General features: G+C 44.0%; 2 protein-coding genes across 4 annotated transcripts in view; one reads left to right on the plus strand and one right to left on the minus strand.

Moving 5' to 3' along the window:
* Nucleotides 1-2,311, plus strand: part of LOC110525274 (IDNK gluconokinase) — a 2,896-nt gene extending 585 nt beyond the window's left edge. The window contains exons 3-5 of the mRNA XM_021605268.3: nt 475-561; nt 964-1,007; nt 1,821-2,311. Of these exons, the coding sequence (XP_021460943.1) occupies nt 475-561; nt 964-1,007; nt 1,821-2,172 (483 nt within the window). The 3' untranslated portion in view covers nt 2,173-2,311. The remainder of the gene's footprint in view (nt 1-474; nt 562-963; nt 1,008-1,820) is intronic.
* A 3,184-nt stretch (nt 2,312-5,495) lies between these two features.
* LOC110525275 (ubiquilin-1) lies at nt 5,496-12,065 on the minus strand. 3 transcript variants are annotated; one of them, XM_021605271.3, is made up of 11 exons: nt 11,313-12,065; nt 10,684-10,835; nt 10,410-10,564; nt 9,737-9,972; nt 9,492-9,629; nt 9,004-9,202; nt 8,454-8,596; nt 8,296-8,379; nt 8,077-8,192; nt 7,692-7,866; nt 5,496-7,450 (listed from the first exon to the last, which is right to left on the minus strand). In XM_021605271.3, the coding sequence occupies exons 1-11, from the start codon at nt 11,439-11,441 to the stop codon at nt 7,298-7,300; spliced, it is 1,680 nt and encodes a 559-aa protein (XP_021460946.3). In that variant the 5' UTR covers nt 11,442-12,065; the 3' UTR covers nt 5,496-7,297. The 3 variants fall into 3 exon arrangements, with proteins under 3 accessions (XP_021460946.3, XP_021460945.3, XP_021460944.3); XM_021605270.3 differs by having other exon boundaries at nt 8,454-8,593; nt 8,986-9,202; XM_021605269.3 differs by having other exon boundaries at nt 8,986-9,202.
* Between the last annotated feature and the right edge of the window lie 475 nt (nt 12,066-12,540).

Raw genomic sequence — 12,540 nt, forward strand, 5'->3', positions numbered from 1 at the left:
AACAAAGATTGTTTGAAAATACAAGTAGTTGAATATTGTAATGTATTTGGAAGTATTTGCATATATTTACAACTACTTATATTTGAAGTATTTGTTTTGGGCTGTGTATTTGAAATAGAAATATACACACTTTCTCCAAATGCCTAAATACTTTAGTTATTGAAAACATAGGCTTACTTCATATTGTATATAAACATTTGCCTTTTTGTAAAATGTTTAGGGCAGGGTATTTAGGGGTATTTGAAATGTATTTGGAAAAAAGTATTTGAGTATTTGGTTTGTGAGTATTTGGTTTCACAAGTAGGCATTCAGATACTTCAAATATAAGTAGCGGTAGTTGATTTGGCCAGTGTATTTAAAAATACTAGCTAAAATACACAGAAAATAAGTATTTAAAATACAAATACTTAAATAATCATGTATTTGAACCCAGGTCTGGTTTGGCACTCCACTCACCTGTGTCTCTGTTCTCAGCTCGGGTGGCCGCTTCACGAGGGTGATGACTTTCACCCGCGGGAAAACGTTGACAAAATGGCTCGCGGGGAGCCTCTGACTGACCAGGTGACCAAATCACTCACATCACGTCTCTTAGGCTATCATCACGCCTCTGATTATTCTACGCAGTGTTTGAATAACTCAACCTTCACTTAGTGTCACCCTTCACTTAGTGTCAAAGGGAGCTCTTTCATCAAGTTCCATCATTTATGATGTCTAAAGTAAATATGATGTGCATGAGTGAGTTCACTAAGGCTTACCTCTCTTATGTAGCCCTGTTGGCTGATACTCAGAGCCAATGCCCACTGTAGAGAGAGACAGAGACAATCAGTGACAGGGATATGGGGAGATAGAGCTGGCTTGTTATGTTGGCTGGAAATCACAACACAGGACTCTGATTCTGTTTCAGTATTTTGATCTGAAACTGATCCTGTGACTCACCTGTGTCTGATTATGCTAATTCATCAGGACAGACTGCCTTGGCTGCTGAAACTGCATGATGTCATTCAAAGGTAATTATAGGCTACGTACACATCATTATACATGTATAACCACCTATTATATATGCAAATACACATAGTGAAACAGTTAGTCACAATCTCTTTTTTTATGGAACAGTCTCAAATCTATGGCAAAGGCTGATATGATAGAGCTGGATGGAAAGAATGCGAGAAAAAACTCCAGATCAGAAATGCATTCTTAAAATAAGATGAGATGGAGAGGGGGGTACAGAGGGAGGGAGAGAGATGAAAGTGACAGCTCTCACTTAGAATCTGTGTGACGACTTCAAAGAGATCTGCTCCCCTTCCGGACTCAGATTCTCCTAGTAATCCACCTTCTCACTTTCCCAGTTAGTCACACGCTCCTCCTTCCTGATCCCGCTAGTGGTTTTCAACATGGAGGTTGTCCATTTTCATCTGATGAAAACTCTCCCCAGTCACATGTAATCACTGTGTTTTATACATGTTTTAAGTGTTCTTACATTTTTGTATAACATTGTTGTTAGATGTGCAGTGTGTATCATGATACAGACTTTTGCACAGAAAATTCCACCCTTACAAAAGAAGATTGCAGTTTTGAAACTGCAGTGACTGCATTCGACTGTGGTATTTTTGACGCAGTAATTACAGAATAACTTCAGTTGAACTGGAGTTGTACTGCAGTTGAACTGCAAAATACTGCAGTAAAATTTTCTTTGCTATTTTGGACGCAGTATTTGCAACATACTACAGTTATACTGCACTCTAACTGCAATTTTGTTTTTCGTAAGGGCACTTCTGGTTTGTCGTCATTATCTCATAATGTTGTGGGTCTGTCTTCAATAGGGAGAGGTCTTCAGGGGGCGATGCCATCATGGTGTGTTCAGCTCTGAGGCGACTTTACAGGCAGGTTCTGCTGTTTGGCTCCGAGGCCCTGACCTACAGCTCGGACACAGCAGGCCTGCACATGTGCAGCCTGCCCGGCGTCTGGTTCCTCTTCCTGTATGGGACATATGATCTGATCCATGCGAGGATGGTGGCCCGGAGGGGACATTTCATGCAGCCTGGTCTCCTGCGCTCTCAGTTTGATGTTCTGGAGCCACCGGCGGAAGAGGAGAAGGCGTTGCTGCTTGATATTCGGAGGAGCACTGATGACATCTGCAGGGAGATACAGGAGCATCTCCGCCAACTTTCATAACCAGAGATCATGATCATGGACTCTCAAATCAAAGATAACATACTGGACTGCACTGTGTGCTAGAAAACAATTACATATCATGTCAGACTTTTATATTATTTTATTTTACAAAGCACAATAAATCCGTGATTATATGACACATGCTAGATGTAGAATCTCTATTGATTATGTTTTTTAATCCAATAGGCTTGGGTCTAGGAAAACTAGCTGAGTTGAGGGAAATGTTTGAAAACATTGCATTAGTAATGCCATTCCCGAGGCACTCCCGAGTGGTGCAGTGATCTAAGGCACTGCATCTCAGTGCAGGAGGCGTCACTACAGTCCCTGGTTCGTATCCAGGCTTTATTACAACCGGCCGTGATTGGGAGTCCCATAAGGTGCGCAGACTTGGCCCAGCATCGTCCAGGTTTGGCCGGGGTAGGCCGTCATTGTAAATAAGAATTTGTTCATAACTGACTAGCCTAGTTAAATAAAGGTTAAATAAAATATTAAATAGTATTACAATACAGTATGACTTACTTGATTTATGCTCATAGCTCCTGAAAGGAGCATAAGCCTTTGACGAATGTCCTCCATCTTACTCGGTTCAGGGCAAGTGTTTCCAGGTCACACCAGTTGAGGAAGCTCTCAGTAATTTCTGCCTGGATGTCTTTCCTCCAAGTGTTTCTTGGTCAATACAGTATAACCATTCTTAAATGGTGACACAGACCTGCACACTATTTTGTAACAATGCCTGTCTGCCAAATGTCATGGATGGGGGGTTAGCCCCATTAGAAACCTAAATGAGAAATTTATCGCCCATAGCATCAAAGAGGGGTTAGTGGCCTCTTGGGAAGACCCCACAGAATCATAGAGCTGTTTCAGGGGAATGATTCACCTCCCACCCCCAACAAGGGTATTTCAGGAGCCTCTAATCCTTGTAAACTCCTCACCACTACTCTCATATCAGTATTGTACAACTAACCTTGTGGGGACACACAATACAGTCCCATTCAAAATCCTATTTTCCCTAACCCGTACCTTAACTCAAAAACCTAACCTTAACTCTAGCTCCTAACCCGTACTCTAACCCCTAACACTAATTCTAACCGTAACCCTAAACCCCCTAGAAATAGTATTTGACCTTGTGGGGATTGACAAAATGTCCCCAGTTGGTCAAATTTTTGTTTGTTTACTATTCTTGTGGGGATTTATGTTCCCAACAAGTATAGTTAAGCACGTCCACACATATACACACACCAGTGTTTCTACACTTACAGTATCTATACCCTTTCGGTATACAAACCTCAAAACATCGTAAAACCATGCGAGAATCTCAATTGCGTTTCCTTGATTCCTCGCATCCTCTCTACTTTCTTCCTTCTCAAAACCCATTGGATGAGAATTTCTCACCTTGTATGATCAATTCCAAATGAAAAGTTGCAATGCACATAACTGCAACTCAAGATCAGATATATAGTTCCATCTGCTGGACATCTAGATGTGCTACAAGCCAGTGGTGAAGAAGAGGGTTTCTCAAGGTCCTGCTTTCTGCAGTGGTGGGGAAAGCCAGCAGAAAATATGGAGCGTTGCGCCGTGATTGGCTCAGTACTGTGTCACTCATGGGGACACTACATCACCGCCAAGTCTAAGGGTAGACGTCGAAAATTCTAGCCCCTTGGGTGCTGCCTTAGAGTTACATTAGAAGTGCCCATTCAAGAAGGCTCAAACTCATTGGCCACATATAAAATTACGTCAAATCACGTTATACAGTCGGGATAACAAGTATTTGATACACTGCCGATTTTGCAGGTTTTCCTACTTACAAAGCATGTAGAGGTCTGTAATTTTTATTATAGGTACACTTCAACTGTGAGAGACGGAATCAAAAAATCCAGAAAATCACATCGTATTATTTTTAAGTAATTAATTTGCATTTTATTGCATGACATAAGTATTTGATACATCAGAAAAGCAGAACTTAATATTTGGTACAGAAACGTTTGTTTGCAATTACAGAGATCATACGTTTCCTATAGTTCTTGACCAGGTTGGCCCACTCCTCCATTGCAAATTCAACAATGAGGGGTTTGGAAGGAATCAGTGACAGTGGCTGTGTAGTCCCAAATCTGGGATTAAGGGTCTCTTTTCCAAATTGAAAATTATAAACATTCAACATGCTGTCAATGAAGCATGATTTGTGCCGTGCTCAAAACAACTGTTAACTCGGGAACTGCGAAAACTTGACTTCAGTGAGGTCAAGACAACTGGGTAGTTGGGAATAAACACATTTTGAACGGTCATCCAACTCTGGAATTGTAAATCCGGCCTCTTCCCAAAGCCACGACCCGAAGACCAATGACATCATCATGATTCAACCTTGTTTTTTCCCCCGAGTTCCCAGTTGTTTTGAAAGCACAATAAATCCAGAGAATGCCAGACTTTGATGACAAAATTTGCCCACGAACATCCGCCGCTCCACCTTCCTGTTCAAGTGAGCACAGCACAACAATGTGAGTCCAAAAATGTAGTGTATACTGCTGCATAAATGTAATATGCCAGGGAGATATGTATACTGTAGCTAAGAAAGTAATACTAAGTGTATGTTGTGTAGTAAGATGTTAGTAGCCCATGTGCCTCACCCTAATAATTTGGTCTATTTACCCCTCTTAATTTCATCTACTGTTCTGACTTGGTGGCGCACATGTAGCCTGTAACCTGTTTTAGAGAAATGTAATCATTGAATATTGTAAGGGCTTTTTTTCTGCTTATATGCCCCCTTTATTTATCCTACGGTTCTGACTTGGTGTACAGGGAAAACACTAAGAACGGCCCACGTTCCAAATTCTGTCACTGTACATTTCAAAAGTGCTAAACAAATAGTTATTGACTACGTCCGTCCTAGCTCGCTCATTGTCTTGAATTGAAATTACGGCTTGCTTCTTATATGCTTGTCGTCCCCTTATGCCATAGTTCGTACATCTCAATTGTCATTAGAAACCACATTTGTTAACGAAAGTCTGCCATATTGTTTTTTTTAAGGCAGTAAATGAGGCTGAATGAACCTATTCGCTGCCAGACAAGGCCCCGCTGATAGCCAGGAGTAGCAGTGGTAAGGTGTTGGGACAGGTTTTTGTACTGTAGGCCCTAACAGTTTGTGGGCACCGTTTGTCACCGTTATAATGCAATTAATGTATTGTTTAGTGTTGTATAGTGGCTTTGCTGTTAGGCACTTAACTTTTTTTTACCCCAAGACGTACATGCTAAAATCGTCACTGCATGTGTACATCAGGAATGACCATGGCTTTGCAGTTTGTTGACAAAGACTAATACACACAAAGCAATCTTGTTTTTTTCCATTTCACTTTATTAACCAGCACACAGGAGAATGAATACAAATTAAATGCTGAAATCAAAAAGATGAAGGCTACAATTTTCCAAGGCAGTTGGTATCATCACCATACTGGCAATGTGCTAAGAAAGTGACTTCAGTAATTGCTTTGCTGAGCACTCTAAAAGATTCTACTCTATTCATTCAGGTATATTATTAAGATTCCATTCCTGCTCCCGTTTTTTTTGCATGTACAGTACTTCAATGGCTCCTGAATTTAATATTTTCTCTCAAGGAGGCAGAAGAGTTGAGTCAACAGTACCCTCCAGTGGGACAGAGCACATGGTTTTTGTTACACTAGCCAGTTTCAGTGGTGCAGTACAATTAATACATTAAAGACATGAAAAATATGAAACATGGGGTTTAGAAAGAAAAACACTTCATCCTCCATATATAAGCCTAACCGTAGGAGCATAAAGAACATACTATGAGGGTTTGAACTTTAGACAATAAAACAACATAGCCTATAATAACACACAAGTCAAAAGTACATTTTGTAAGAGTTAATAAAATGCACAGAGCTACATAGAGGTAAATAGAGCTACATAGTGAGTCATTGTATTATCAAATGGGAATACATCTAAAGCCACAGGCACACTTATTCTTGATTGGACATCACTGCTACATCAATATCAGTGCTACAAGCTTGCACTCATATCCAAGGCTGTGCAAGCGTGATACTGCAGCGTGATACGAGGGGCTGCTATTGAAGAAACTTGTCAGCAAAGGCCGGCTCCATGTAACAGTCAATTGAGCAGCCCACTTCCAGTCTATACCACAATGAAGTGGCAAAACTGGCCTCCCCTAGTCTATACCACAATGAAGTGGCAAAACTGGCCTCCCCTAGTCTATACCACAATGAAGTGGCAAAACTGGCCTCCCCTAGTCTATACCACAATGAAGTGGCAAAACTGGCCTCCCCTAGTCTATACCACAATGAAGTGGCAAAACTGGCCTCCCCTAGTCTATACCACAATGAAGTGGCAAAACTGGCCTCCCCTAGTCTATACCACAATGAAGTGGCAAAACTGGCCTCCCCTAGTCTATACCACAATGAAGTGGCAAAACTGGCCTCCCCTAGTCTATACCACAATGAAGTGGTAAAAAGAACACATAGCATTTAGTGCATTATGAATGCAGTCTGTTCACATTACACATATATACACACACACAACTGAGACTGCTGTACACATGCTCTCAAGGGTCACCAGTAGGGAACCCTTGGGTTATTTTCCTGATTTGAGTTTAAGGCCTTGGTAGCAGCAGGGAAATACATCTTGAGACTAGCAGCATATTCACTCTTAAGAGTCTTGGATGGGACTCTTAGGTAGGATGGGACTCTTAGGTAGGATGGGACTCTTAGGTAGGATGGGACTCTTAGGTAGGATGGGACTCTTAGGTAGGATGGGACTCTTAGGTAGGATGGGACTCTTAGGTAGGATGGGACTCTTAGGTAGGATGGGACTCTTAGGTAGGATGGGACTCTGCATAAAGGAATGTGGCAGAAGCCAGCATGATCCTGATTAGAGCCTGAACCAACTAAGGCCATTCAGAACATACAGTACAGACAGGCCTGCACTTCACAGTTCAGCAGCTTACATATACAATATAAATGGCATTCAGGAGTGCATGTTTCACTAGTTCTCTGTGAGTGAAGAATGTGCAAGCATCTGATCGTACAACTGCATGATTGTACAAGTGAGTGTGCGCAGGTGAATTTGTTAATTGTATGTGCACATGTGAAGTGTGTGTGTATTACAAGGGTGGCGAGTCCAGCAGTCGTTCTACAGCGGCGCTGACGTCTCCCCCGGTAGCGATGAGGGCCTGCAGGTTGGCCTCTGGGTTGAGGAAGCCCATGGTCGTCAGCTGCTCCACCTGCTCCTGGAACAGCAGCTCTTCAGTCTGAGCCTACACACAAAAAGTACAATACTTTGTCTTCCACTTGGGATGATGGTCATGTGTTTAATGCTCTCCTCCCCACCATGCTGACACAACATAGGTCCAATCCCAAATGAACCCCTAAATCGCATGATAGGACATAGGGCTTAAAGGTTGATTGAGGATTGGGTCATAAACACCACTTTGAGAGGCTTGAAGTAAAACAGGGTCCGGTTTTGGGAGAATAATGCAGGTCAATTCTCGGGCTAACCTGCTGATTGGTGCTAGCGAGAGCGTCTAGCATCTGACGCACAAACTGTTGTTGTTGTTGCCGCTGACCCGTTTCCGGGACTACCTGGGACCCACTGCTGAGGTCACTAGGGGCGGGGTCTGATGACAATCCAGGGGCAGGGTTAAGATCTGAGCCGGCGCCTCCCAGTCCAACCCTACAGGAACAACAGGCATCATGGCGTCAGCCGACCACAGCTCAACACTACGTTACTATAGGAACTATGTGAGTGGAGTACAAAATATAGGTCGCTTAAAGAGGTACTGTACTGTACTGTAGGTCTTTCAGGTGAAAAGTGAAGGTGTATGTTGATATTTGGATGTTCTGACTAAGTGCATGTGGAGGTATGGAGAATTGGTGTACATACCCTGGTATGAATCCAGGTGCCTCAGTGGCAAGGGTCTGCAGTCCCTGTTGGATCTGCAGCAGTGCCTGCATGGCCCTGGGGTTGGACATGGCCGACAGCATCTCAGGGTTCTGCATCTGAGGAAACACCAATCAGAGAGAGACTCACAGCGGTCAGAGGACCAATCACAGCTTACTGTATAGTCATCCCAGCAACACTTGGTGTTTTAAGGTCACTGACCTGTTGGAGGAACATAGGGAGTTGTTGTCTCATTTGCTGCTGCAGTTGAGGGTTCCCAGAAAACAGTGGGTTGTTCAGCATCATCTAAAACATTCAGGGACATTAGAAGTGTGTGTGTGTATGTGTGTGTGTGTGTGGGTGTATGTGTGTGTGTGTACCTGTGCTGCTAGGTCAGGGTTCTGGCTCAGGCTGTTGAGTAGGCTCCTCATGTAGGGGGCTGACAGCATGTTGTGCATCAGTGTGGGGTTCTCCGTGATCTGCTGCAGAAGACTCTGCATTCCCGGACTATTGGCCATAGCTGCTATATCCACACAATAATCATTGAGGGATACAGGGGAGCTTATTAATGAAAGTGTAAGCCTACAGATTCGGTCAAGTATATTGGCACCCTTGCACAATTCATAATTTCTTCAAAAATAAGTTGAAATTGAAAACAACATGTTTGATTTACAAAAAGGCCAATCAAAAAACAATTACTGAAATTGCAATTTTTCATCTTCAAAGAAAATAAAAATGGTCTAGACTAAATTAATTTGGTTGCAGGCAATTCATTTTTTGTTTATGTGTAATTTCTCTCACATGCGGTAATTTGCACGTCCCTACATGGTAAGAATAGCCATTCAACCAGTTTAAAAATATATAACATTCCATTCCATTGACCTGTGTGAGAGGATAAATGTGTGTTTGTACCACTGTTAGATGTTCTACCTCCCATGGCGGGACCTAGGTTGTGCAGGGTGGTCTGAGGGCCATTGCTGGACAGGGTGGGGGTAGTGGTGGGTGTGGCGGTGTCTGTGGAAGCAGGGGGAACCCAGGGGTTGGCGAGGGGGTCTCCATTTTCCACCCGGGGTGACTGGATTTCCACTGATGACGAGGTCGTCAGAGAAGCAAAAGGGTTTCCTGCAATCTAAGCAAAGAAAGAAAGAAAGAGACAGAAAGAAAGAAAGAAAGAGACAGACAGAGACAGACAGAGACAGACAGAGACAGACAGACAGAGAGACAGAGAGACAGAGACAGAGACAGAGACAGACAGACAGACAGACAGAGAGAGAGAGTGGGTGGGTTACAGTCCAACTAGTTGGTAAATTGGAGGTAAATGAACTTTTACTTGTCCTGGTCAATGATTGGCATTAAGTGTTAACATTACACTTTAAAGTTCCATCAGGAGCTGTGTGTGTGTGTGTGTGTGTACCTACCGGTTCCTGAGCAGCAGCATTCAGCATGGGTCCCTGAGCATCAGTGGACATCCTGCGGAGGGCATTGTTGCTTAGTGTCCTGTCCTGGTTGCGCAACATCTCCTGCATCATGGTTGGGTTCCGTGCTATCTCCAGGGTCTGAAGGACAAGGAGAGGAGAACAATGACACAGGGAAGAGAGAGGAGGTTCGAAAGGAATAACAACACAGACACAAAGGTAACAACAACACACACACACACAGCTACCTGTCTCATGACGTCAGGGTTGTTGAACAGGTGGGTGATGTTGGGGTTGTGCTGCAGTAGCAGCTGCATCTGGGGGTTGGCCATGATGAGCTGTCTCATCATGTCTGGGTTGGACAGCATGCCCTGGACCAAGGGACTGTCCATAATCTGGGCCAGCAGCTCAGGGTTGGACATCAGCTGCCTCTGCAGCTCAGCGAGACCAGGCCCCGCAGCAGCTGTCCCTGGACTGCCTAGACCTACAGGATATAGACAAAGCTAAATGTTGAGGTAGCAAATACCCATCAGAAACATTTGGCTACCAACTCATCCACACACACACACACACACACACAGGAAGCCCCAGATCAAATAAAAACATGTCACATGCTTCACAAACAACAGGTGTAGACTGACAGTAAAATGCTTACGGCCCTTCCCAACAACGTCGAGAGAAAGAAGAGAAAAGTCAAACACGTAATGACTTGGCTGTAAACAATAAATACGGCCTACCACCGTCATGTCGTCTGCAAACTTAATGATGGTGTTAGAGTCGTGCGCAACCACAGAGTTGTGGGTGAATAGGGAATACAGGAGGGTGCTAAGCACGCACCCCTGAGGAGCCCCCGTGTTGAGGGTCAGTGTGGTGGATGTGTTGTTGATGAAGGGGGTAAGGGAGGGATACAGCTGGTCTTACCAAGGCTGAAGGTAGGGGTGGCTGAAGAAGCAGGAGAGGGTCGAGGGACAGAGGTAGGTTCTACAGGAGGGGGTCCAGGGACAGAGGTAGGGCCTTCTGGTTGGGCCTGTTCTGAGGCAGTGGTGTTGGAAGGAGAGGCACACAACTCCGGAGGCCTTCAACAGAAAGGGAAACGGAGAGTTATAGTCCATCAATCCAATTTTGGGGACAACTTTAATGCTTTCATGTTTTCTTACCTACTCACACACAGTGTGTGAGATGTGTGTGTGTGTACCTGCTCTGGGTCTTGATGACCAGGTGGACGGTCAGTCCATTGTGGATGCCTTGATGACTCAGCAGATCTGCATCTTTGAGGATCTTCCCAGCGAAGATGAGTACCAGCTGCTCTGTTTGTGCCTGGAACCGCTGGGCTATCTGCTCCTTAAACTACAGAGACACAGGGAGAGACATGAACTCATCCCTGCCAAGTAGCAGCCAGAGAGAGAAAACCCATTTTACTGTAGGCTATATCAGACATTGGGAGTCACATTTGGCCAATAACAGTAAAGAAAATGTAATCGCCATGATGACAGCATCATAAGAAAAATGTAACGTAGGCACAAACAACAAACATGGCATTATTCACAAATAAGCTGATTGCATCAGTCCAGCTGTGTGTGGCTGCACCTCGGTGGGGACAGGACCACTAGCCTGGCGGCATATAAAAGTTTACATCCATGAAAACACATAGGTGTTAAAATCCCAAACATCACATAGGTCTAGTACTGTCAAGATTATAAATCGAAAAACGATTTAGAAATACTTGACAGTTGCCACGTGTTGTTTAGACCATGTTCCGATAAGACACCGTGACTTGACGGAATAAATGGATTTCACACAGACAGTTCCAATGACCGCACTGACCTGTTTGATGGAGCTGTTCTCTGGAATGGCGATTTCCTCTTTTTCCTTTGGTGTTTTCACAGTAACTCTGATGATCTTACATTCAGCAGGGAATGGTTGTTGCTCGTCCTCATCCACAGTATTAGCCATCTTTTTGCTCTCGCGGTGGTGACAGACCTATGTCTGACCACGCGGGCAAAGAACAGACTGTTTGCATAGGCGAATCTCGTAATGTCATATTTTATTTCCTGGTGTCCTAATCTTGCTGATTCGAAAAATATCTGCAAACGTCATAATGGATAACAGTGCACGGATAGCGTTATTTTCTTTACCTATTAATATTTCAACATATTGTAGCCTAAATAATTTCGTTAGATGTTTCTGAACACTCGTACATTCATTCAGCTGCAGCCATGATTACATACACTACATGCCCACAAGTATGTGGACACCTGCTCGTCGAACATCTCATGGGCATTGGAATGGAGTTGGTCCCGCCTTTGCTGCTAGAAAAGCCTCCACTCTTCTGGGAAGGCTTTCCACTAGATGTTGGAACATTTCTGCGGGGACTTGCTTCCATAAGCCATAAGAGCATTAATAAGGTTGGGCGATTATACCTGGCTTGCAGTCGATGTTCCAATTCAACCCAGAAGTGTTCGATGGGGTTGAGGTCAGGGCTCTGTGAAGGCAAGTCTAGTTCTCCACACCAATCTCAAAAAAACATTTCTGTATGGACCTTGCTTTGTGCAAGGGGCATTGTCATGCAGAAACAGGAAAGGACCTTCCCCAAACTGTTGCCACAAAGTTGGAAGCAGAGTCTTCTAGAATGTCATTGTGTTGTAACATTAAGATTTCACCAGACCATTATTTATCCTCCACCAAACTTTACAGTTGTCACCATTCGTTGGGGCAGGTAGCGTTATCCTGGCATCCGCCAAACCCAGATTTGTCTGTCGGACTTGTCAGAAAACGCGTTTACACTGCTCCAGAGTCCAATGGCGTCAAGCTTTACACCACTCCAGCCGATGCTTGGCATTCCGCATGGTGATTAGGCTTGTGTGTGGCTGCTCGGCCATGGAACCCCATTTCATGAAGCTCCCGACGAACTGTTCTTGTGCGGATGTTGCTACCAGAGGTAGTTTGGAACGTGGTAGTGAGTGCAACAGAGGATAGACTATTTTTACCCGCTTAAGTGGTCCCATTCTATGAGCTTGTGTCACCTACCACTTCACCGCTGAGCCGTTGTTGC

The sequence above is a fragment of the Oncorhynchus mykiss genome, chromosome 6 (assembly GCF_057628025.1).
Source record: "Oncorhynchus mykiss isolate SJ-2025 chromosome 6, ASM5762802v1, whole genome shotgun sequence".
Classification (NCBI taxonomy): Eukaryota; Metazoa; Chordata; class Actinopteri; order Salmoniformes; family Salmonidae; genus Oncorhynchus; species Oncorhynchus mykiss.